General features: G+C 42.0%; 1 protein-coding gene and 1 non-coding gene across 2 annotated transcripts in view; both read left to right on the forward strand.

Moving 5' to 3' along the window:
* FTO (FTO alpha-ketoglutarate dependent dioxygenase) overlaps positions 1-24354 on the forward strand; it is a 414772-nt gene that overhangs the window by 139665 nt on the left and 250753 nt on the right. Inside the window, exon 4 of the mRNA XM_056136631.1 lies at positions 6866-7012. Within this exon, the coding sequence (XP_055992606.1) occupies positions 6866-7012 (147 nt within the window). The remainder of the gene's footprint in view (positions 1-6865; positions 7013-24354) is intronic.
* On the forward strand, positions 4290-4397 carry LOC130044642 (U6 spliceosomal RNA). The gene has a single exon (XR_008795477.1). It is a non-coding gene; the product is annotated as a U6 spliceosomal RNA (small nuclear RNA).

The raw sequence follows: 24354 nt of genomic DNA on the forward strand, positions 1-24354 counted from the left end.
GATGAAGTTTTACTGGGAAAGTGGTCAACACTTGTATACTTACACAGTAAAAATTGATCAGATATACAGCTTCCCTCCTCCTTACCAAAGGGGAAACAAAACTTCAGCAAAAAACATTACTATAATGGACACATCTCAGAGGTGCAGGATTTATGGGAGACACAAGGACATGCTAATTACATGTACTGTCTCTGTCATTCAAGATCTTCTTGATGCCATAGGGAGAAAAGTTAGGTGAAAGGTAGAGGGCAAATTAGGTAGCCAGCCTATTTGATTACCACTTTCTGGAATATTCTTGCTCCGTGGCGTAGAAACCTTCTGAAAGTTGTTGTCATTGTAGTTGAAAATCATTACTTCCTGAGGTTATATTAAAATCGTTTTCACCAAAGAGAAATACATGGCAGGCGTTCTTAAAATACTTATTTTTTTTAACTCTTCTGTTCATTTATTATAATTAGGGTCCCTTGGAATGAAGCTATGAAGTATCACAAAGTTTCTTATTTGTTATATCTATAGCCTTTTATTAAATTGATCTGGATGTCAGGTAATTTAGTCTTGGTTGTTTTATTGTGTTGGATGTAGTGTTGGCCTCATGATTGCGTTAGTTATTAATCTTATTTGATTCACCCGTGGCTTTCTCACTCATCCATGCTGTAGACTTTTCTGTCAGTTCACATGTAGCAAGACTCTGGAGCAATGGCGGGTAACCATTTTCTGTAAAGGATGAGAGAATAGATGCGTTTGGCTCTGTGGGCCTTACAGTTTGTGTCTCAGCTATTCTGTTAGATGTGAAAGCAGCCAGAGACAGTATTTAAAAAAAAATAAAAGTGAGACTATATTGCACTTGAGCCTCTTATTTTAAGCTTTTTAAAAGCAGGTGCAAGACTCATGGGCTCTATGATGCTGGCCTAGAGCCGTGTTTCTCAGCTGGGGGTATGTGATCACCCCCAAGCCTATTCCAAGGGAGGGGGGCACAGGTAGTATTCATGTGAGTGGGGGGCCATGGCACAGGACTAGGGAGCCACCTGGTAGATACGAACCCATGGCAAGGAAACAAAGTTGAAGGGGCCATGGGTCTGAGAATGGATGCGAAACACCCGTATCTACTGTTACAGCACAGTCTACAGACCTAAATGCCTGTTGCAGTGGAGGAGTAGAGTGGCAAATGAGTGACTGCTCCTAGGAGTGAGGGCAGGGCTTGTTGATTTCTTTTCTCCTCCCTCTCTCTCCCAACCCTGCCTTCCTTTCGCATCTCAGGAATTGAACCCAGAACCTCACACTTGCAGGGCAAGTAAGTGCTCTCTGCTGCAGAGCTCCATGCCCAGACTTCATCCCCATTTGCAAAGGTACAGCCACATTTTCCCTATGACCACTTGTGGCTGACTCCAAGAGCGGGTAGCTGAAAGTGTTTATTTTTATACAAAGTGCTTTTAGCAGCGGGCAATTAATTTTAGGTTTGTCCGGCTAGTAGGGTACAGGCAGAACAAGCTAACTCTGTGAGCTTTTTGTTTCTCATCTTTGGGATTCAGGATTGCAGATTTTGCTCTTTTTCAGATGTAGCTGTATATACGTTCGGTAGAAAGGAGAATCTCCTGGAGAATGTCATCAGCCGGGGATAGCAAGTTAGTAATTCTGGTGCTTCTAACCCTCCCAGTGCCTGTGACAGACATCAGTAATTGATCAGACCTCCCTTTCTTGCTGACCCTGCAGAAATTTCAGGGTAATTCTCTAAAAGCCACAACTAACGAATTGGCTAGGTTTTCTGACAGGTAAGGTATCTGTCATCTCTCTTCTAGAGGATTTTGAAAATTTTCAAGTGTTTTCTTGAATTAACCTAGAAAACAACTTTGGGTTTTAGACAAAAAGATGATTCTGTTCATAAATCTAAGAAAAAGTTTGTCTTAGCTAAAGAGTTCTTGAGAAAATTAGTATCAGAACATGAGATCATGCAGCAGAATGAGCAGCAGATATTGAAAAGGTAAGATTCTGTTTATGTGGCAGTGTCAGATTTTAGACTCACACTTAAGGAACTGAAGAATAGCCAAACTTGGATCTGTCCTTAACCGTGTGATTTAGTAGCATTCCTTCCTTGAAAAGACCGTGAACTTGGATTTCTGGTCTGTTTTTCTTCACCATACCTGTGTAAAGTAATGTGAATGCATACTTATAAAGACAGTAACCTTTTCACCCCCTTCTTCCTTTTTTTTTTTTCTTACTCTACTTTTATGTTATTTAGTACAATGTTACGAACTTAGGGATTCTCTGAAGAGGTGTTATCTTGAATGTATGTACTTTTGTTTTCTGTTCCTGTTTGGTTTGGTTTTAGGACCACACATAGTGGTGCTCAGAGTTTGCTCCTGGCTCTGTGCTCAGGAGTCAGTCTGGTGAACTCAGGACCCTCTGGGATGACAGGAACTAAAACCGGGCTGGCCTGGCCATGTGCGAGACAAGTGCCCAGATCGCTGGACTATGGATCTAGTCCTTACAATTTTGGATTGTGTATGTGATGTGTCCCTAAGGCATGGCTCACTGATAATTTGGCTGTGTCAGGCTTGGATATATTTTTGTCCTCTTCATCACTCTTACCCTACCCTCTACCTGTCTACGACATATATGTCATTCAGGTTTGATTTCTAAGAATTCCTCTCTACTCATTTGGAGCTTGAACCAACTTCCCTCCCCTCTTCCTTTCTTCCTTCTCTTCCTTCCTTGCTTTCTTTTCCTTCTTTCTTTCCTTCCCTTCCTTCCCTTCCTTTTCTTTCTTTCTCCTGTATTTGGGCCACACCCAGTGGTGTTCAGGGCTTACTCCTGGCTCTACACTCAGGAATTACTCCTGCTGGTGCTCGAGGGACCATATGGGATGCTGGGGATCAAATCCAGGTTGGCTACATGCAAGGAAAGCACCCTACCCGCTGTACTATCACTCTGGCCCCTTGTATCTCTCTTTAAAGAAACTTCTTTAGTGTTGAAAACTATATAATTATCAGTAACACCATACTTTATTATGTTATTTGATTTCATTTTAATATACCCTCAAAATTACATTTCCCTGCCATCTAGCACAGGAGGAGGTGTAAATGATGTGAACTAAAAGGAAAAAAAGTTAAAGTTGATGAACCAAAAAAATAGATGCTCTCCTTGATGATCAAAGTCTTGTGGATTATTCTGACATTCAGTAGGATTGAAAATGTCCCCTGGCTAGTAATCATTGATGAACATTTACAGCTTCCCTAGGAGGAAAACTCTACTGGGGTCTAACTCTTTCATTCATGGGTAAATTCCAAATTACTGGGTTAGTATGAGCGTGTAGTAAGTCACTGTCACTGTCACTGTCCTCCTGTTCATCGATTTGCTCAAGCGGGCCCAGTAATGCTTCCATTGTGAGATTTGTTGTTACTGTGTTTGGCATATTGAATACATCACTTGCCAGGCTTTGCCTTGCAAGCGAGATACTCTCAGTAGCTTGCCGGGTTCTCTGAGAGGGGCGGAGGAATTGAACCCGGGTCGGTTGGGTCAGCCACGTGCAAGGCAAACGTGGGCTGGAATGATAGCGTGTAGTAAGTACTCATTAAATATTTATTTTAATAATAGTTTAAAATTTATTAAAAAACATAAATACATTGTTTCTTGGGGAATGGGCACTTGGGCATTTTCACAGTGGTGTTTGGTGACTCAGGGACCCTGGCAATACTTGTCCTGGCAGTGTTAGAGGCCACTGGGCCACACATTAAAGTTGTTGGCGGCACCAGAGATATACCTGGTGGTGCCTCGGTGCCATATCATATTGGGGATCCAATATTTGGAACTTCCTCCTGTGCTCCTTCCTCCCCCCTAAATATTTACTTTTTAGGGGGAGTGAGGGAGGGCTCACCCAATGATGTTCAGGAGTTACTCCTGGCTCTGTTCTCAGGGATTACTCCTGCCAGTGCTTGGGAGACCATATGGGAAGCCGGGGGTCAAACTCAGACCAGCCGTGTGCAAGGTAACCAACCAACTTGCTGTACTATCACTCTAGCCCGTTACTGCAAGTTTCCTAAGTGAACTTGCATGTGTTTTTACACAGTGGCAGACATGTAAAACTGTACCCATTGACAAACCTTAGCAAGTGCCTCCAATTTCTTTTGTACATCGCTCTACTCCTCTACCTTTTAGTCGTTCTTGCAGAAAAACTACTTTTGAGTTTCCCTCCAGAACATTCTTGTGTGTCTGAGTTCATAGTTCTTATATAAATTATAATATATATAAGGGGATAAATTATATATATCCCCTCTTAAAAATATATTAGGGGCGTGCTTGCTTCAGCAGCACATATACTAAAAATTGGAACGATACAGAGAAGATTAGCATCGCCCCTGCGCAAGGATGACATGCAAATTCGTGAATCGTTCCATATTTTTGAGATAAGTATCAGGGGGTTTACTCTATGGCTTGGAGTCCAGCTGCACACGCTAGGGGAAAAGGCAGCTCAGATAGAGAAGGGACACCAAATAAAGGGTGTTAGGAGGATCCTCCCAGGATGGGAGATGCGTGCTGAGAGTAGACTATAGACCAAACATGATTGCCACTCAATGCCTCTTTTGTAAACCACAGCACCCAAAAGGAGAGAGAGAGAACAAAGGGGAATGCCCTGCCACAGAGGCAGGGTGGGATGGGGGGGATGGGGGGTGGGAGGGATGCTGGTGAAGAATGGGCACTGGTGGAGGGTTGGGTACTCGATCATTTATAACTGAAACCCAAACACAAAAAAATGTAAGTCTACAACTGTACCTCATGGTGTTTAATAAAAAGTTTATATATATATATATATATATATATATATATATATCTCACGGTCCTCCCGTTGTTCATCGATTTCCTTGAGCGGGCCCAGTAACGTCTCCATCATGAGACTTGTTGTTACTGTGTTTGGCATATCAAATACGTCAGGGCTGGAGCAATAGCTCAGTAGGTAGGGCATTTGCCTTGCAGCACACAGCCAACCTGGGTTTGATTCCCAGTATCCCATATGGTCCCCTGATCACCATCAGGAGTGATTCCTGAGTGCACAGCCAGGAGTAACCCCTGTGCATCACTGGGTGTGACCCCAAAAGCAAATATATATATATATGTACACACACATATATATATTTGTTTTGGAGCTGGAGTGATAGCACAGTGGATAGGGCATTTGCCTTGCATGTGGCTGATCTGGGTTTGATTTCCAGCATCCCATATGGTCCCCCAAGCACTCACTGCCAGGAGTAATTCCTGAATGCAGAGCCATGAGTAACCCCTGTGCATCGTTGGATGTGACTCAAAAAGCAATATATATATATATATGTGTGTGTGTGTGTGTGTGTGTGTGTGTGTGTGTATACATATATATATAAGCATTGATCAATATCTGGTCATTCATATTGCTTTTAGAGATGAAATATTATTATTTGAACATTTCATACTTTAACGAGAAACTTACTGAGGGGTGGCTTGACTATTTCTGCTCTTTGGTCTTCAAAACAGTGCTCCACAAAGTAGGCTTGCTGAAGTGTCATTGTGCAGCCTCTGTAAGTAGGAATTTTCTTACACACATCTAAAAGAATTGTGGAATTCCTATAAGGTCAAGGGTTTATGCACTTACAGTACTGATAGGTATTACTCAGTTATCCTCTATAGAAAGTTTGAGTGTGCAGTTTTGTTGCATTCTCACTAATACCTTATTGATTCTGTGTTTGCTTTTTTTCTGGTGTGATTAATGATGAGTATCTATTCTGGCCTTACTTTGCATTTTCCTATGTGAATAAGTTTGAGCATCTTTCCATATGTTTATAAAATTATTTTTCTTCACTTGATAGTTTATCTTAATAAGGTTTAGCTATTTTCCTATCTAAATATTGATCTTTACCTGATTATTGTATAATAACCTTTTAATCCTCTGGCCATGTTGTTGTTTATCTTATGTAATACTTTTGCGTCCTCTGATGACCCATGGTTTTTGTTTCATTCTATGAATATCATAAATCTCAAGTATAACTTTTACAGATTGAACTGTCCTTGTGTTCCTGGAATTAGTTCTACTTGGCTGTGGAGTGTTATTCTTTTAATATGCTACTGGATTTAGATTCTCTTTCCTTATGTTCAGGACTTTTCATTGTTTTCAGATGTGAGAATGGTTGTGCATATGTATTTTTCTGCATTTTGATACATTATTAATCTTAATGAAAAGAATTTGGAAATTTTCCTTTGTCTACGCTCAAATAATTTAATGTGTATTGAGATTTCTTATTTGTTTGGCAGATGTTCTCTGGGCCTGCATTTTTCGGAAAGATTGATCTTAATCAGCATCCTCTGTTTCTTCTACTGCTTCTTGATATTGGTTTTGGTACACAATTTCTTTCTAAAAAGCTTTCTATTTAATTCACATTTTCTTATTTATTTTCATCTAATTTAACACAGTAATTTTCATTTTGATATCCTTGGTTATTTTCTCACCATTTTATGATGTTTTAAAATTAAAAAATGAGTGGCATCTAAAAATAGTCTAGTGGGTTTTTTTTTTTTTTTAAGAGGTGGTGGGGGTGGCACACCTGGTGGTGCTCAGAGGTTATTTATGCTCTGTGTTCAGGAATTTCTTCTGGCTGTGTTTAGGAGACTATATGAGATGCTGTGGGTCGAACCCCAGCTCAGGCATGTGCAAGGCATATGCCCTCCCTGCTATACTATCTCTCCAGCCTCTTTTTTTTTTTTTTAAGAAAATAAGGATCTGCATCACTTTTAACATCCTTATTTTATTAAAACTTCAGTTAGTCAAACTACAATAGAGTCTGGAACTTTATACGAAATGTTTCATTTCTATTCTTCCTCTTCTCTTTTTTTCTTTTTTTGACAGATCCTGAGGAAGAAGAAAGCGAGGATGATCCTCAGTTTGAAGGCAGAGACCCTGACACATGGCATGTGGCTTTTAAAATCTCCTGGGACATCGAGACACCTGGCTTGGCAATACCCCTCCGCCAAGGAGACTGCTATTTTATGCTTGGTAAATAGGAGATTCAAAACTATATTGAAGCTCTAGTGTCTAAGGTCTAGACTATTGGATAGATAATTTGAATTTGCTTTTTGAAATAAGCTTGCTTTTGAGATAATGAAATTTCTATACATCAGTTTTGTTTCATTTTGCTTTTTGAGATACAGCTGCTATTTAAAAGTTTTTCTTCTTTTTCATTCTACGTGTTTATGGCATTTCTTCAACATGCGAAACTATTTTCAGGGACTCTTTATCAAAGCTGCTAAATCAGCTCCTCAGACTGAAGCCCGTCACTACAAGTTCTTGCAGAGAGAGGTTTTTCTAGTTTTTTTTTTTTCTTTTTGGGTCACACCCGGCGATGCACAGGGGTTACTCTTGGCTCTGCACTCAGGAGTTACTCCTGGCGGTGCTCAGGGGACCATATGGGATGCTGGAAATCGAACCCAGGTCGACCGCGTGCAAGGCAAACGCCCTACCCACTGTGCTATCTCTCCAGCCCCGGTTTTTCTAGTTTTGAGTCTAGTTTCTTAACATTTTTGAGTCTAGTTTCTTCATATACAGTAACTAGATTCTATTCACTTGTCACTGAGTTTTTCGGGCCATATTTCAGCTAAGATCAGGCTACGAGAAACTGTGGAGCTGGTGGAGTGGGTTATGGGTTACAAGCACAGTTACTTTCCCACCGTGGAAAGAACGCTTTTAGGGTTGAAGTTCTCTCCTTTCCCCTCACCTGCTTCCCTGAGGAGGCTAATCTTCTACTCGGAAGTCTCTGCCCCATCACTGAAGATCATTTGTTAGTAAAATAGATAATGATTTCATTTTCAAAGATGACCAAATGTGAATATTTACCTTGAGGGTAAGTGGGTATTAATTTCAGCCAAAAAAAAATTACTTTCCTTTGGGCTTTAGACTTTCTGTTGGCAGTTTGCTTCTTTTAAGGAGATGAGGACCAGGGTTGAGGCATTTTTCAGTGACCTTATTAATTTTTGGTGTGAAAAGCAGTAAATTCAAAAATGAAGAAAAACAGGGGAAAATTACATAATATTATGATTAAGTAAGTTACATTAATTTTATTAAAGTAGTAAATACACATTTACTATAGTAAATTGTAAAACATTCCCTGTCTTCCACTTATTTAAGTAGTGCGTTCTTTCTGGTAGAGAAGGTAATATGTGGTCATCGTAGAAGAAAAGAAAGTGAAAAGTATAAAATGAAAGAAGAATATAAAAGTCAGGTTCATGTTTATTTAAGATACCCCTTTTCATTCTTTTGGGGGGTATACATACATAACTGGATGTATGATATTATAATGCTAGGTACACAGTAACTAGATTTATTAGGGAAAATGTAAGTTAAGCCTTCTTTTCTCAATAATTCTAAGGAATAGGTTGCAAAAGGAAAAGAAAATCAAAGTTATATTGTTGTAGTTCCTTAAATTTGATTTTTTTTTTCCCTTTTTGGGTCAGGCTGGAGCAATAACACGGCGGTAGGGCATTTGCCTTGCACACGGCCAGCCCGGCCAAGTCGAGTTCAATTCTTTCACCCCTCTCGGAAAGCCTGGCAAGCTACAGAGAGTATCTTGCCCGCCCGGCAAATTCTGGCAAGCTATCTGTGACGTATTCGATATGCCAAACACAGTAACAAGAAGTCTCACAATGGAGATGTTACTGGGCCCGCTCGAGCAAATCGATGAACAATGAGAGGACAGTGCTGCAGTGCATTGCAGTGCTTTTTGGGTCACACCTGTTGATGCACAGGGGTTACTCCTAGTCATGCACTCAGAAATTACTCCTGGCGCTGCTCAGGGGACCATATGGGGTGCTGGGAATCGAACCTGGGTCGGCCGAATGCAAGGCAAATGCCCTAGCCGCTGTGCTGTTGCTCCAACCCCTTAAATGTGATTTCACTCCTAGTAAGAAACAGGAAGTGAATTTTGTTCTATTTTGAGGGGAGAAGGGACCTCCCAAGCCGTGCTCAGGGCACCCAGGGCCACTCCTGGCATTTCTTTGTCAGTTTTGCTAGTGGTTGAGTGCAGGGGTCTGAGAATGCAGTACCCCTCGCATCGGGTGGGGCCAAGGTTTTATTCAGGATAACCCCCATGTTGCATGGGGCCTCCAGAACCACTGGCAGTGCTTGGTGGCCCCTGGGGGGTGACATCCAATGTTGTTCAGGCAGCCAAGAATTGCTGGGGACTGAGCCAGGAATCTCCTAGCCCCAGACCTTTTCTTCTCCTCCCACTTGGGTGCTGCCACCCCATGTCAGGTCACTCCCTTCACCCCCTGTTCTGTGCCCCACACTCCCTCCCTCTGCATGTTGTATCTGTCTGCAGTATGGGGCTCAGGCAGGAAAGAGCCAGAGATGGCATTGTTTTCTTGTTTGTATCTTTTTTTTTTCACTTGCCTCAGAGAAAGGTTAATGATGAAAATCTTAGTCTTATCCTTTTGACTTCTGTGTGATAGAAAATATTCACGTAAGCATAGCCATTTGGTGGGGCTGAGAGAGAGCTTAGTGGGCTGAAAGCCTGGTTTGCATGCAGGAGGCCTGGGTTCAATCCTCAGTTCCTCTGAGCTCTATAGGATGCAGATCCTGAGCATTGCCAGGTGAGGTAAGAAGCCAACACAATACACACACACACACACACACACACACACACACACACACACTTTCTCTCTCTCTCTCTCTCTCACACACACACACACACACACATACACACACACACGCATGCACATATGCACACACAATGTGTCCTTTTGCTATTATACTTCCTAAATAGAAGTAGGATGTTGCAGTTTCTTAGGAGCTGATATCTAAGACATAAGATTCATTCCTAACTTCTTCCCTTCTTGCTTTTAGATACAGGTGAAATAGTTGGAACCCTACTGAGCTGTGCCATGCACACACAGCACAGTAGCCAGTGTTTGGATTTAGAATATATATATATATATATATTTTTTTTTTTTTTCCTCCTGAGGGTTACTCCGGCTCTGCACTCAGGAATTACTTCAAGCGATGCTCAGGGAACCTTATGGGATTCCCGGGATCGAACCCGGGTCGGCTACGTGCAAGGCAAGCTCCTTACCCGTGCTGTGTTACCTCACAGTGCTGTTACTGTGCATGGAGAATGTTTACGTGTTCAAACATCATATTCTCTGCCTATGATGGAGTTTCCTTCATCCTCTCTCCAACAAAACAAAGACTACAGGGAGCAGAGGCGTGGTGCTACCTTCAAGCTTTACCTTTAAAAGTCTCAGTAGCAGCCTAAGGCGCCTGGGGCCTGGTGGGGGTGAAGGGGGGCTCAGTTCCCTGCTAATATCTGAAATCTGAACTTCATAGCTCTATGCAAAGGAAACAGTTTAGCTCCATTTATAATAATATATTGGTCTGCAGAGGAAGTGCAGACTGAACCCTGCTGTCTCGAGTACATACTCCAGGGGTGTCTGACGGGGAGGTGTCGGGGGGCCTGTAATAAACCCACTGCCCGTGAAGGTGAGCGAGGGCCCTGCTGGCAGGGCCCGAGGACACACTTAACCAGGCTTGTCATGGTTTTGCTTTTAAATAGGAGTCTTTGCCCTAATCTCAGAGTGAGAACAAGACCAGATTTGTAAACAGATTTACAATTTTCACTAATTTTCCAACCAAGACTTCAAAACACAGTTAGAGGGAGAAAAAAAATAAAAAATAAAAAATGACACTCTGGTCTTTCTCAGAGTAAGATGATTTACTTTGCCACAGATGTTTTCCATAGACCAAATGTAACTGGGGAGTTGGGGCTTTTCAAGTAGCGGGTAGACAAACTGTGGGTTTGTTTTTCAGTGGAACAGATTATACAGTTCAAGGGATATCAACCCAATTATGTTCATTAACCAGGAGCTGGGTGTGAGGTGGATATTTCAGGACAAAGGTGAGAGCGCGGTCAACATTCGGGGCCAACCTCCTTCACACCCTCATCTTTTTAATTTACTACTGCTGTTTTTTGGACATCATTATTCATGATTCTGGTCTATCTTGTCTCTTCTGTTTTCTTGAGTTCAATGTCAAATGCCTGTTGTTACTCTCAACAATCAGCTATTTCAAAGTTTCCCCTTCCAAGTGAAAAATTCCACAGTGCAAAGAAATAAAAAGGCGAAAAGCAATATAAATTGAAATGCACTTTCTTTTCTTTCTTTCTTTCTTTCTTTCTTTCTTTCTTTCTTTCTTTCTTTCTTTCCTTCCTTCCTTCCTTCCTTTTCTTTCTTTCTTTCACTCTCATTTTCTCTCATTCTCTTTCTCTCTTGCTCTCTCTTCTTTCTCTTTCTCCCATTCTCTTTCTTTCATTCTCTTTCTCTTTTGCCCTTCCTTCCTTCCTTCCTTCCTTCCTTCCTTCCTTCCTTCCTTCCTTCCTTCCTTCTTTCCTTCCTTCCTTCCTCTTTTCCTGGCCAGCAGTTTAGAGGAGGAGAATGAAAAGGTCATCTTCGGTCAGCTGATCAGGTTCCAGACTCAGTGCTTTGTCTCTCTTTGTCCTTGGTGCTTGTTTGCACCTGAGCCTCAGCCTCTGCTGTAAAACTGGTGCTTTGTGCTGCTGGTTTCCAGGGTTATTGTGCAAATTCTCAGGAAAGCAAGTGCTCTGCAGACGGTGCTTTCATGTGAACGTGGGGACCAGAGCCTCATTTCTCCAAGTCAGAGGCAGAAGAACGCTGAGTGGGCTGGCCTTCCCCTGCTTTATGCCTGGAGGGGTGCCAGTTTGACTGTTCCAGATCATTCTGGAGCCCATAAAGGAAGTCCAAAAGAAAGGGGAATCTCGCCAGTTGAGATCTGAGGGCAAGACGTGTGTGCCACGTGGCCATTATTGAATTGGAGTTTGGTGGGAACCATTCTGTCCTTGATGGAGCCTGCATTTACTCATGGAGGTGGGGTCGCTGGCTTTTTATAGTTTAGGTTCACCATCTTTGAAGTTGCTGAGGCCCAGAACACAGCAGTGTTTGGTGCAGTGGGGCCTGAAAGTGGGCTGTGCCGTCGGGTTTTGGAGATCAGAGGAACATTCTGGTTGAAGGGGCAGCCCTGGTTGTGTGCAGGAAGAACAGAGCCTGCTCAGAGTCACTTAGCCCGGACTCCTCTGGGGCCTGCTCTGGAGACTGGGCATCTTTGTCAACCCCCCTGGGGTCTCTCAACCCTCCCCCAAGTAAGACATTTTACTCCAAGGACAAGGGTTTTGTTATTTCATTCTCTGACTCCTCTATTCCTTTCTTCCCCCTCCCTTCCCTGAGTGAAAAGTACCCATAATATATGACTCCATCATAAATTCTAAATAATTGTACTTTATTCCTTTCCACACGCCTTGAAACCTAGGTGCAATGTTCTCTTTTCTGCCGAGGCAAGGGAATAGGCCAGAGACAGTGATAAATCATGACTTCAGGCTGCACTGGTTAGCAGGAGCTGCCCTCGTGGTAGAAAGTGCCTGAGCGGCCAAATGAGCACCTGTCATGTTTGTTTTCACTTTTTGAAAAGTAGGAACATGACAACATAGTTCCAACTGCCCATCCACTGCGAACTGAGGGTGTTTTTCCTACTTTTCTCAGCAACTGAAGCATCACTTCTGTGCTGTTCACTTTTTTTTTTTTTTTTTGCAGGGTGGATATGTGTCTCTCTTGAAACGTTCCCTCTATATAATCTGCCTCCTATTGCCAGCGTTCTTGAGTATGCAAGCTTTGACCCGAGACTGATGAAATCTGCCCTGTGAATGGGGATCTGAGTATATTTCCAGGCATTTGAGAGGACTCTGATACTTTCTTCCATTCTGTCTTTTTATTTCTCTATAGTTTATGTCTTGAGCTTTACTTGTGTGTAAATTGTATGAGAGGAGAGGTAACCACAGGACAACACTGTGCCCAAATTTTCTATATGTTTTATTTCTAGTGGTGGGAGCTCTCCCTCTGGCCCTACCTTTCTTAAGAAAAGTGCATTGGGGGCTGGAGCGATAGCACAGCAGATAGGGCGTTTGCCCTGCATGCAGCCGACCCAGGTTCGATCACCAGCGTCCCATATGGTCCCCTGAGTACCGCCAGGAGTAATTCCTGAGTGCATGCTCCAGAGTTAAGCCCTATGCGTCACCAGGTGTGACCCAAAAAAGCAAAAAAAAAAAAAGTGCAGATTTACTGCTAATGGGTACATGGTTTCTTTTAGGATAGGAAATCCTCTAAAATTAGTTTGTGGTGATGGTTCACAATCTTGAACACAATTGTAGACTTTGAATGAATGGTTTGGTATATGAATTAAGTTTCAATTAGGTAAAGGTAAAGGTAAAGGCCCTCCCGTTGATCGTCGATTTGCTCGAGCGGGCCCAGTAACGTCTCCATTGGAGACTTTGTTGTTACTGTGTCTGGCATATCGAATACTCTCGGTAGCTTGCCGGGCTCTCCGAGAGGGGCGAAGGAATCGAACTCGGGTCGGCCATGTTGGCCGCGTGTAAGGCGAACGCCCTACCCGCTCTGCTATCGCTCCATTATTAAAAAAAAAAAAGAAAACCAAAATTTAGATTAGAGCAACTTATTCTAGGGACATATCTAAGTGAAGCTTATGTTTGAGTCCAGGTTTTTGGAGAACACAGCTTTCTTTCATACTTTTCTACTGAGTTATGCTTTCTCTACTAACTTTGAAGTCATGAAATCTTTTTTCTTTAAAATATAGAAAAATAATTGAATACATGAATACATATATTTTCAATATAAAAGATTTGAACAAGAGAAGTATATCAATTGAAGTGTAGAACTCTGGCCTTGGGGAACCAGGTGGGATGCTGGGGATTGAACCTGGTTCAGCTCCATGCAAGGCAAACACTCAATTTGCTGTACTGTAAGCAAATAGATTTTATTTTTCTTAACTCTTACCTTTAGAACAAATATACAGATATTGTCTCTTGATCTTTAATATATAAGTTGGAAAATTAAAGTGCTGTTTTCATCCAGCCATTACTTTAATATTTTAGAAGTTTATAATGTTTATATACGAATCTAAAAATTTGACAAGACTCTGGGTTACTGATTTTGGACCAAAAATATAAAATATAATCCCCTGGAATCACTAAACTTGTATCAATTAAAAAAGCAGGTTTGCCAGCGTGAGGTGAGGATTTTTACGCTTCATCTGAGGTGCAGAACCACACTCCATTTTAGCTTGATTTGAAATTGGCTTTTTCTTCTCTTGTCTCATGGAATGTATACTTAATTTTTTTTTTATTAGTGAAACACCATGAGGTACAGTTGTAGATTTACAAATTTTTGTGCTTGGGTTTCAATTATACAATGATTAAATACCCATCCCTCCACCAGTGCCCATTTTCCACCACCATGGATCCCAGTATCCCTCCCACACCCATCCCCCCCATCCCCCCTGCCTCTGTGGCAGGGCAATCCCCTGTGTTCTCTTTCTCCTTTTGGGTGTTGTGGTCTGCAAAAGAGGCATTGAGTGGCAAACATGTTCAGTCCATAGTCTACTTTCGACATGCATCTCCCCTCCTGGGAGGATCCTCCAAACACCCTTTATTTGGTGCTCCCTTCTCTATCTGAGCTGTTCTTTCCTCTAGAATGCCCGGCTGGCCACTAAGCTATGGAGTAATCCTCCTGGTGCTGATCTCAGCTATTCTTGGGTATTAATATCCCCCAGATGAATGCAATCTTTCTATGTCTATCCCTCTCTTTCTGACTCATTTCGCTTACCATGATACTTTCCATGTTGTACCACTTGTATGAGAATGTATACTTAATTTTTAAAAATTCGTAATGACAGCAAAATCAGGGTAGTGTCCAGGTTACTAGATGTTTAGCTTACTTCTTAATGTTTTGATAAATATAGGTTTTTTCAAACCCACCTCACAAAGTTAGCATCTTGAACACTTTCCTAATCGCACCCCTTTGCTGTGCATGCATTTTATGTTATTGTTGGGGGATGGGCAGCACACGTGCTCAGGGATCACCCCTGGCAGTGCTCAGGGGGTACAGACTAATGTTGACCATATGCAAAGTAACCCTTGTACTATCTCTCTGACCTGTTCATTCCATTTTTACTTGAGTTCCATGTTTAAAATTTTACAAAAATGCCTTTTCTGCACAATGTTGCAGATTCCTAAAATTTTATATCCTCTACAACTTCTAACATAATACTTTGAACATATTAATGCTTTATTAAATAATGAATGGATGGTAAACAAAGAATTGGCTTCAGCTGTTTTTATCTCCCATTTCATGGCAATATGTCTTGGCCACACAAGCAAAAAGGACATATTAAGTCCATCCTTAAAAATTGACTGGAAACTTGCATTTTGAAGTTAAAAAATATACATATTAAAATGGGCAAGAGGGGCAAGATAGTGAAGAGGACCCTTGTCTTGCACATGTTAACCTGGGTTTGATCCCCTGCACCCTATGTGGTCTCCCTGGCTCACTAGGAGTGATTGATAAATTAGGAGTAAGTTATTCCCTCCCACCCCCCTTTCTTTCTTTCTTTCTCTCTCTCTTCCTTCCTTCCTTCCTTCCTTCCTTCCTTCCTTTCTTTCTTTCTTTCTTTCTTTCTTTCTTTCTTTCTTTCTTTCTTTCTTTTTTTTGGGGGAGGTCACACCCGGCAATGCACAGGGGTTACTCCTGGCTCTTCACTCAGGAATTACTCCTGGCGGTGCTCAGGGGAGCATATGGGATGCTGGGACTCAAACCCGGATCGGCTGCATGCAAGGCAAATGCCCTACCCATTGTGCTATCGCTCCAGCCCTCCCTCCTTCCCTCCCTCCCTCCCTCCCTCCCTTCCTTCTTTCCTTCCTTCTTTCTATTGAGTCACTGTGATATAGTCCCTTACAAAGCTGTTCATGATTAGGTTTCAGTCATAATGTTCCAACACCCATCCCTCCACCAATGTACCTTTCCCAGCACCAGTGTCCCCAGTTTTCCTCCCATCATCGCCCACCCCACCCCTAGCCTGCCACTGTGGCAGGCACTTCTCCAGGAATAAGTCCTGAGCACTGCCAGGTACAGCCCTCAAACCCAAAATTAAATAAGTAAAACGGGAGAGATAAAAGAGATAAAGTGCAAGAGAGACCATAGTCTTCTCTGGAAGAAGAAAGAAGCCCCATGAAATGAATGAAGTTAAAGACAGCAAACACACAGCCTGAGACGGAATATGCACAGTTCCAGTTTGGAAGACCCCTCTTTTGTCTTTCCACTTGGGAACCTCCAGATCTTTCACAGTCATCTATTCCTTCACGAACCCATGTCTTAAACGTCCTTATATCTGGTCCAACTAGTTAGGTGACACCCTATAATTTTTCAAATTTACACCATGTCAGGATCAATTATGCATTCTTTTGTTTTTACTTTTTTTTTTTTTTTGGTGGGAGAGGGAGCACACCTGGCCATGCTCAGGGATTACTCCTGGTTCTGTGCTCAGGAATCACTCCCAGTAGGGTTAGAGGAAACACAGGGAGTCCCAGGGAGTGGACTTGTGGGTTGACCACATGCAAGGCAACCGTCCTGCCCACTGTTCTATCTGTCTGGCTCTTTTTCTCTTATGTGGAAACCAGAAAGTTAACAGTGTTGTCTTGGGGATAGAGTCATTATGGTGCCTTGGGACGTTTTATTGGACTCACATTTTCATTCAGCACCACACTCCGATGGGCTAATTCTGCATCCTAATTCCACATCCGGATCCACTGGATGGATTTCCCCTCAGCCATTCCCAGTGTGCCCTTTCACTTTCTTTATAACATTACTTCTGAGAGCGTGAAGTGAGGAAAATAATTTCTCAGACTTTTAATTTGGTTGTATATCCTGTCTATAATCTTTGCTACTTCTTTTACAAAGTCTATTACTTCTCTGACAGAGACATGTTTGCTGCTTCTAAGACAGTGGAAGTGCGACTATAATAAAAAAAAAACTATTTTAAATGAAAAACAATTCTTCCTTGTTGAAAATTGAGTCAGGATGAAAGTAGGATTGAGTCAGTCAGTTCCTATGGCAGATTTCAAGCCCATGTTTTAACAATTGTGGTGTAAGATTTATTAAATTAGCACTCATGGTGGAAGATTTATTAAACTCTTCCCATGGAGTAATTTTTCTGGGCCCAATCAACATATACCTTTTGTTTTGTTTTTGGTCACACTTAAGTGTGACTCTGAGGCTACTCCTGACTGTGTTGGAGTAGTAACAGAATCTTACACAGATCCTGTTGTGCTCTCTCAGGCCCAACCCTGAAGGATTTTGCAAAGAAGTAAAGTGTAGTCCTTGGTCAGTTCATCATATTCTAAATGCTGAATTGGTCTTTATTCTAAAATTCTGTCCTAAAATTAGTCCTGGCACAAACCCTTTTCTTTACCATTGTTTATTTTGTTCCCTCTGTCTTGTCTACCTTGTCATGTATCCCCCTCATCTAGATCTGTGTATAACTCACCTACTCATAGGTGACATCACAAAATTCTACTTATTCATTTTTTAATTTGGGGACTCAGGGACTATTCCTGGCTTGTGCTCAGGGGTCACTTTTTGCGGTGTTCAGGAAATCTGTGTAGTGGCCAGAGATCAAATGAGGGTCACCGGTATGAAAATATCTTTATCCCCTGTACTTTCTCTCTGGCCTGGCATTATAAAATTTTAATTTCTACAATGGCTAGGTTATCAGTCAGTGGTGGTGGCATAATTCTTTTCTTTGTACTATACTTTTTGGTAGTGTTATAGAAGTTTTATCTTATTTATCAGAGCTAAGCTTTTTGAAAAATATCTTGCATATGTATATGAATGTGGACACACACAGACACGCATACACGCATCATTGTGCTACACATACTACTCAGTAGTGTCTTGGACAGAAGAGGAATTATATATTTGAACAAAACTCGACTTGCTCTTTTCCTTCCCGGCCCTTAGCCAGAGCCATAGCAATCACCAGTGAGAAAACTAGAATTGATATCGGAATAAATAAAAACAAGAATGTCTACGGAAGAACAGAAGTGAAAGGCTTAAGTGACTACATCTGCTTTACTCATTAGCCTTATTTGGAAAGTTTCTGGACCCCACATTTCATTTCAACAGTGGGCAGTAGCGATGAGTCTGTGCATGAAGAGGGAAAAGAAAAGCACCTCGTTCCAAAGTTCCTTTTTTGTCTGTTCTTTCTTTGTCTCTTTCTTCCTCCCAGCCTATCTCTCGGAAAGATTTGCAATCAGAACGAATAGGGCCGCCTCCGACAATGTGAACTTACAAGAATTTGGGTTTTTTTTTTCATTTTTAGAAAGCGACAATGAATTATTAACCTCAAGAATCTATTCTCTTCACAACCCCAAAACGAACTAAGCATTCCATAAAAGTTAATTTTAAAGAAGGGGAGAAGCTGTGTGTCCAGAGGTCATCTTCCCCTCTGTTCTTGTTTCATTGGAAAGTTGTTTTGGGGGAAGATTTACAAAAGTAACCAAAGCTCTACTCTGCTGGCAGCTTCGCATCATTTTGATTTGGTGGGTGAATATCTCTTTTCCTTTCATTCAAGGATCCCCTCATTGAGCATTTTTCTTGGGACCTTTCAAAAATAGCAATATTTATTATAAACATTTTTGACTGCCATGGAAGTAGTCTACATCACCAGTCTAATCACTACATGTCATTCGTTTTAAGATGTAATCCAATTTTAGAGTTTGATATTTTTTGTTGTTTGTTTTTTGTTTGTTTGTTTTTGGGCCACCCCTGGCAGTGCTCAGAAATCACTCCTGGTGGGCTTGGGGGGCCATCTGGGGTGTAGAGAGTTTAACCTGGATCAGTTGCATGCAAGCCACTGTACTATTGTTCCAACCTGAATATTAAAGAGGATAATATTAAATATTTTTCTTTTGGGGGGGGGGTCTGGTGATAGCACAGTGGGTAGGGCATTTGCCTTGCACGCGGCTGACCCAGGTTCGATTCCTCCATCCCTCGGAGAGCCCGGCAAGTTACTGAGAGTATCCCGCCCATATGGTAGAGCCTGGCAAGCTCCCTGTGGCGTATTCAATATGCCAAAACCGGTAACAACAAGTCTCACAATGGAAACGTTACTGGTGCCCACTTGAGCAAATCGATGAACAACCGGAGGACAGTGCTACGGAAATGTGTGTACTATGGAATTGACAGAACATGGCACGTACCGTGTGTTTGTAGAGAATTTGCAAATTATTGAAACTGGAAAGTAGATAATATTACCAATACATGGAGATGCTACCATTTATAACTCTTTGGTTTAATTCATCCTAGTTTTTTTCTGTTTATTTAAACACCGTGGTTTACAAAATTGCCCTTGATACACTTATTACAGACATTCAGTTTTCCAGCACCAGTCTGACTACCAGTGTCACCTTCCCTCCACCACTGTTTCCATTTTCCCAACTGTACCTTGATCCTGCTCATTACCACTGAATGGCCAATAGAATTATCAAAAAATGGGCTATGCCCTGGTCTGTTTCCCCAAATCGAACGAGGATGAGACTTAATATTCAAGGCAAGTAGGTCTTGAGAGTCTTTTGGTGAAAACATAAAAAACATACTGTGAATTCTGACGGAATCTTTCGCTAGAAAAACGAAGAAAATACATGCATCCTTTTCGTAGCCTGATGAGAGAGCTGAGAAGACAAAGTATCCTATAGCATTTTTATTTTTATTTTATTTTTTTTTTTTGCTTTTTGGGTCACAACTGGCAATGCACAGGGGTTACTCCTGGCTCTGCACTCAGGAGTAACTCCTGGCGGTGCTCAGGGGACAATATGGGATGCTGGGAATGGAACCCTGGTCGGCCGCGTGCAAGGCAAAGGCCCTACCTGCTGTGCTATCTCTCCTGCCCAGCATTTTTTTTTTTTAATTTGGTTTAGCTGCTTTCAATATGAGAAACCGTTGATAGCCTCTGGGCCAGTGGGGCCAACGGGCTCGATGCTGTTTCTTTTCCTTCTCTTTCTCTTGGAGGGGATGATAGGGGAAGCATACCTGATGGTGCTTGGGGTCTACTCTCACAGTGCCTGAGGGAGTAGGGGGTGCTGGGAGCCAGGCATATGGCCTCTTCAGGCAAATCTCCAGCTCTGCCGCACTTTGTCAGCCCAGGCAATGCCCGGTTCTCTCCTCAAAGAAGTGCTTTCCGCCAACAGCGCATCTTGGGGTTCAAGAGGACCACAGGCTGTGTGAATATAATGCTGTTCCACAGATCCAGAGACCTCCTTTGTCTCTGCAGCCTCCTGTCCTCTGGCTCACTTTCTGAGTTAGAAGGTGAGCGCTTCTGTCAGGATCTGCGTGAGAGATTTACGAGGCAGCCTCGTTTTTCAGATTAGGTAGTCTCAGGTCGATCTTCTCTTCCCTATATGAGTCTCATCCTTCTATCCTGGACTTAGCACATTTCCTTTCAACTTATGGCTTGTTGGGTGCCTTTGGCCCACACTTAGTGCTGGATCTAGTGTTCATTTGTCTCTCCAGTCCCTGATGGTCTCATTGCAAATCTAGGCGTAAGGCAGGTGTAAGCCGGAGTCTAGACCATCATCTAGCCAGGAAGCTTCCCCACCCCCTTTCATTGGCTATTCAGTTCTGAAAATGTTCTCAGTCATGGATAGCCCGTGTCTAGGAAAAATAAGGTCATAAATATTAAGATTGAGGGATGGGAAATGGACAGGTGAGTAAGAATGAAAAGCTTCAGTGATTGTGTGAAGCTGGGAAGATTGGATTTTAGTATTGCACTTACTTAGCTCCAGTGCCTGTAGCGAGGCTCTTGATTGTTACTTTAAGAAATTTGGGTTGAAATAGCTCTGGTGATACACTGGACGACAAAACCAGGGAATCAAGGACTGGGTTAAATTTAGGGTGACTAGCTGTCCTGCCGTGTCTGTCTGTGGGGGAATGGGCTCTGAGGATATGGACTAAGTTTTAAAATCTGGAGAGTCCTGGGCCTGAATTGGTCACCCTGCCATAAATTATGCCTTTGCCTCTGTGTGTGGGTGTGTGTGTTTTTCTATACATGAGATGAGATTTCACGCTACAATGAATGCCTCACGCTCTCTTCACCCGGTGATAGAGTACAGAGAATTTAGCCAGCAAAGAGTGAGGCCTTCTTTTTTTTTTTATTATTATTATTTGTTTTGTTGAATAAATTCTATAAACTCTGATTCCACTTGAATACCAAGTCAGTTTCCAGCTCTCTTCCTAAGAGAGATGAGGCAAATAAATATTCCCTGATATTTTCTTTCAATACATTATTAGGGAATAGTCTTTTCAGGCTGGAAATGTCATGAGGATAGTTTTTGAAGATATACAGTCCGTGAAGCTCCCGCTACTTTTCACGGACTTACCGTTTTGAGATACACGTGAAGCTCTTACGGGAAAATTACAGGGTCTTTTCTAAAAAAATTAAGAAAGGATTAGAGATAGTTGGGAGCCATTTCAAGAGAGTTGTTTGATTTGAGAGTTGCCAAGGATTTCAATAAATGTGCGAGTCTCAAAGTATTACTTTTATTGTTGCACTTGCCAACTGACCCTTCTTGGAAAGTCACTTCTCAGCAGAACAAAAGCACTTAACAAATCTCTTCATTAACTTGATCCCCTCTGCCTCTCTTAGTGATAGCAGGGGAGCAATCAGGCTTTTACTGTGGTAGTGAGAATGGCATTTATGTATTTCTTAGAAACGCTTTCAAGTCTGTATGGGAATCTGACCTGGGGAACTTCCTTCCTGTCCTTTTCTTTGTTCTTACAGGGGCCACTTGGGTGGCACTGGTGGTGCTTTATTCTCCACGAGGCCATATGTTCCCAGGGATTGAATTCAGGACCTAGTATATGCTACGCATGTGCACTGCCACCCAGGCTTTGACACCTGCTTGAAGCAAAAATAGTCTGGATCAACCAAAAACTCTCTCTCAGATGCTCCCATGACCAGAATCTCAGAAAAGGCAAACTGGGAGCGAGAGTTCTCTTTCAGTTTCTCTTCCTCCATGTCACAGCACACTTCTGAGTCTTTGATCTCCTTTATTTAAGACTTTCTTGCTCTCTTCATATTGTGTTTTGGTCTCTGGCTGTATCAATCTTGAAGCCTTTCTTAGCTTTCATTGTATCTTGCACTACCGTCCACACAGCGCATCAGCGTTTTGAGATGGCCTCATCTTCAGCCATTGTCTTGGTAAAAACCCCAGCAAGTAGTCTTGAGATGGTCCTTCCCCACACTTCACACCAGTCTCCTGGTGTGACCCCAAAACTAAAGACACACACACACACACACACACACACACACACACAAAGGAGTAGTGAGAAGAGACATTCTTATCTTGTTTTTGATCTTAGTGGGAACCATTTGCATTTCATACCATCAGTTGTGATGTTTGTTGTAGTTTTTTGGGGGTAGATGGTCTTTATCTTGCTCTCATGTTGAGGGAGTGCCCCTCTGTTCCTTATGAAGGGTTTTTATCCCGAATTTGTATTGGATTTAGCCAGATATATATATATATATATATATATATATATATATATATATATATATATATATATAGCACAGCAGTAGGGCGTTTGCCTTGCACGCAGCCAACATGGCCGACCCGAGTTCGATTCCTCCACCCCTCTTGGAGAGCCCGGCAAGCTACCGAGAGTATCTCGCCCGCGGGGCAGAGCCTGGCAAGCTCCCTGTGACGTATTGGATATGCCAGACACAGTAACAACAAAGTCTCCAATGGAGACGTTACTGGGCCCGCTTGAGCAAATCGATGATCAACGGGAGGGCCTTTACCTTTACCTTTACCTATATATGTGTGTGTGTGTGTGTGTGTGTGTGTGTATCTTTTTCTATGATCATGTAATTCTTCATTTTTGTCTATTGATGTAATGGATTTTGCAGTGTTGAACCAACCTTCCATACCTGGTATAAAATCTACCAGGTCATTAGTTAAACTGGTCATTTGTTAAATTGGTGATGTGGATAAGTAGTATAGCCATATATCCAAAATACAGACTCAAAAAAATGAAAACATGCAATCTAAGCTGCAACCACTGAAACTCTGTAATGTGCCTATCAAGTTGACAGGTGGAAGTGGGTCTGGAGTTGTGGTCGGGGTGGGGTAGGGTGTGAGAATATCAGTGGAAGGAAGTGGACACTGATGGTGGGATTGGTGTCGAAATATTATATGCCTAGAACTCAACTATCAGTAACTTTGTAAATCACAGTTCTTTCATAAAATAAATTCTCTTTGGTCATAATGTGTAAAAACTTTTTGGGGGAGAGAATGAGATTTACACCTGGCAGTGCTCAGGGCTGACTCTTGGTTCTGTGCTCCGGGATCACTGCTGGTGATGCTCAGAGAATCATCTGGGGTACTGGGGATAGAACCCAGCTGAGTTCAGGATCTAATACCTTGCCTACTCTGCTCTCTTTCAAGTTCTGTAAAGCCTCTTAGTGTTTCGTTGGGTGTTGTTTTCTTCACTATCTTTGGCTTTGTGTAGTTTTCTTACAATGTCTTTGACTTGAGTATTAAGGTATTGCTGACCCTATATAGTGTAAGTTGGGAAGTATTCTTTCCAACTCTGTCTTCTGGAAGATATGATAAGAATTGGTGTAATTGTTTTCCTTAAGTATTTGGTAGTATTCCCTTGTGAACCCTCTGGAACTGATGCATTTTGACAGATTGTATCTTCGAAGGAATTGGCTTATTTGATTTAGGTCATCACATTTGTGAGCCTCCTGCTGTTCATAGTATTATTTTATTTTATTATACCATGCCTAGTATTTGCAATGATTTATTGTCTATGGTAGGTACATAGACTTTTGTTTTTGGGCCACATGCAGTGGTGTTTAGGGCTTACTCCTGCTTTTGTGCTCAGGGATCGTCCTGGCAGGTTCCAAAGACCATATGGGGTGCAAGGAATTGAACCTAGGTTGGCTGCATGTAAGGCAAGCACACTAGCTGCTGTACTATCATTCCATTCCCAGTTTTCTTATTAAAAAAAATAGCATTGATCTTTGCTCTGAGTAAATTACTATAAATAAGTTATATCCTTTTGCGATTTGTGTTTAGGTAACTCTAGAATAGTTGATGATGAGGGATTAATTTGGCCCTATTCCTAAGCTATTTCTTTTCTAAAAATGTATTATTTCTTGTGAAGGGAGCTATATTGGCTGCTTGGTGTTCTGTGTGAGGTCTGAAGTTTGTTCAGGCCTCTTCTCTCTTGTGCTTCTGTACCCATAGGAAGTTCACATGGCACAGGCCAGTGCTCAGCCACAGACTTGAAGGCATTCTTCTGCAGATATCTGGTTGCTTTCTCTTCGTGTAGGATATTTTCCCTTCCAGTATTTCGCCTCAGGGATCCTTGTTTTCTTGCATTTCCTAAACTCCAATCTTCCTTCACCTCAGCAAGAGAGAAAACTGAAAA

Source organism: Sorex fumeus, unplaced genomic scaffold (genome assembly GCF_029834395.1).
Source record: "Sorex fumeus unplaced genomic scaffold, SorFum_2.1 ptg000122l, whole genome shotgun sequence".
Taxonomy (NCBI): domain Eukaryota; kingdom Metazoa; phylum Chordata; class Mammalia; order Eulipotyphla; family Soricidae; genus Sorex; species Sorex fumeus.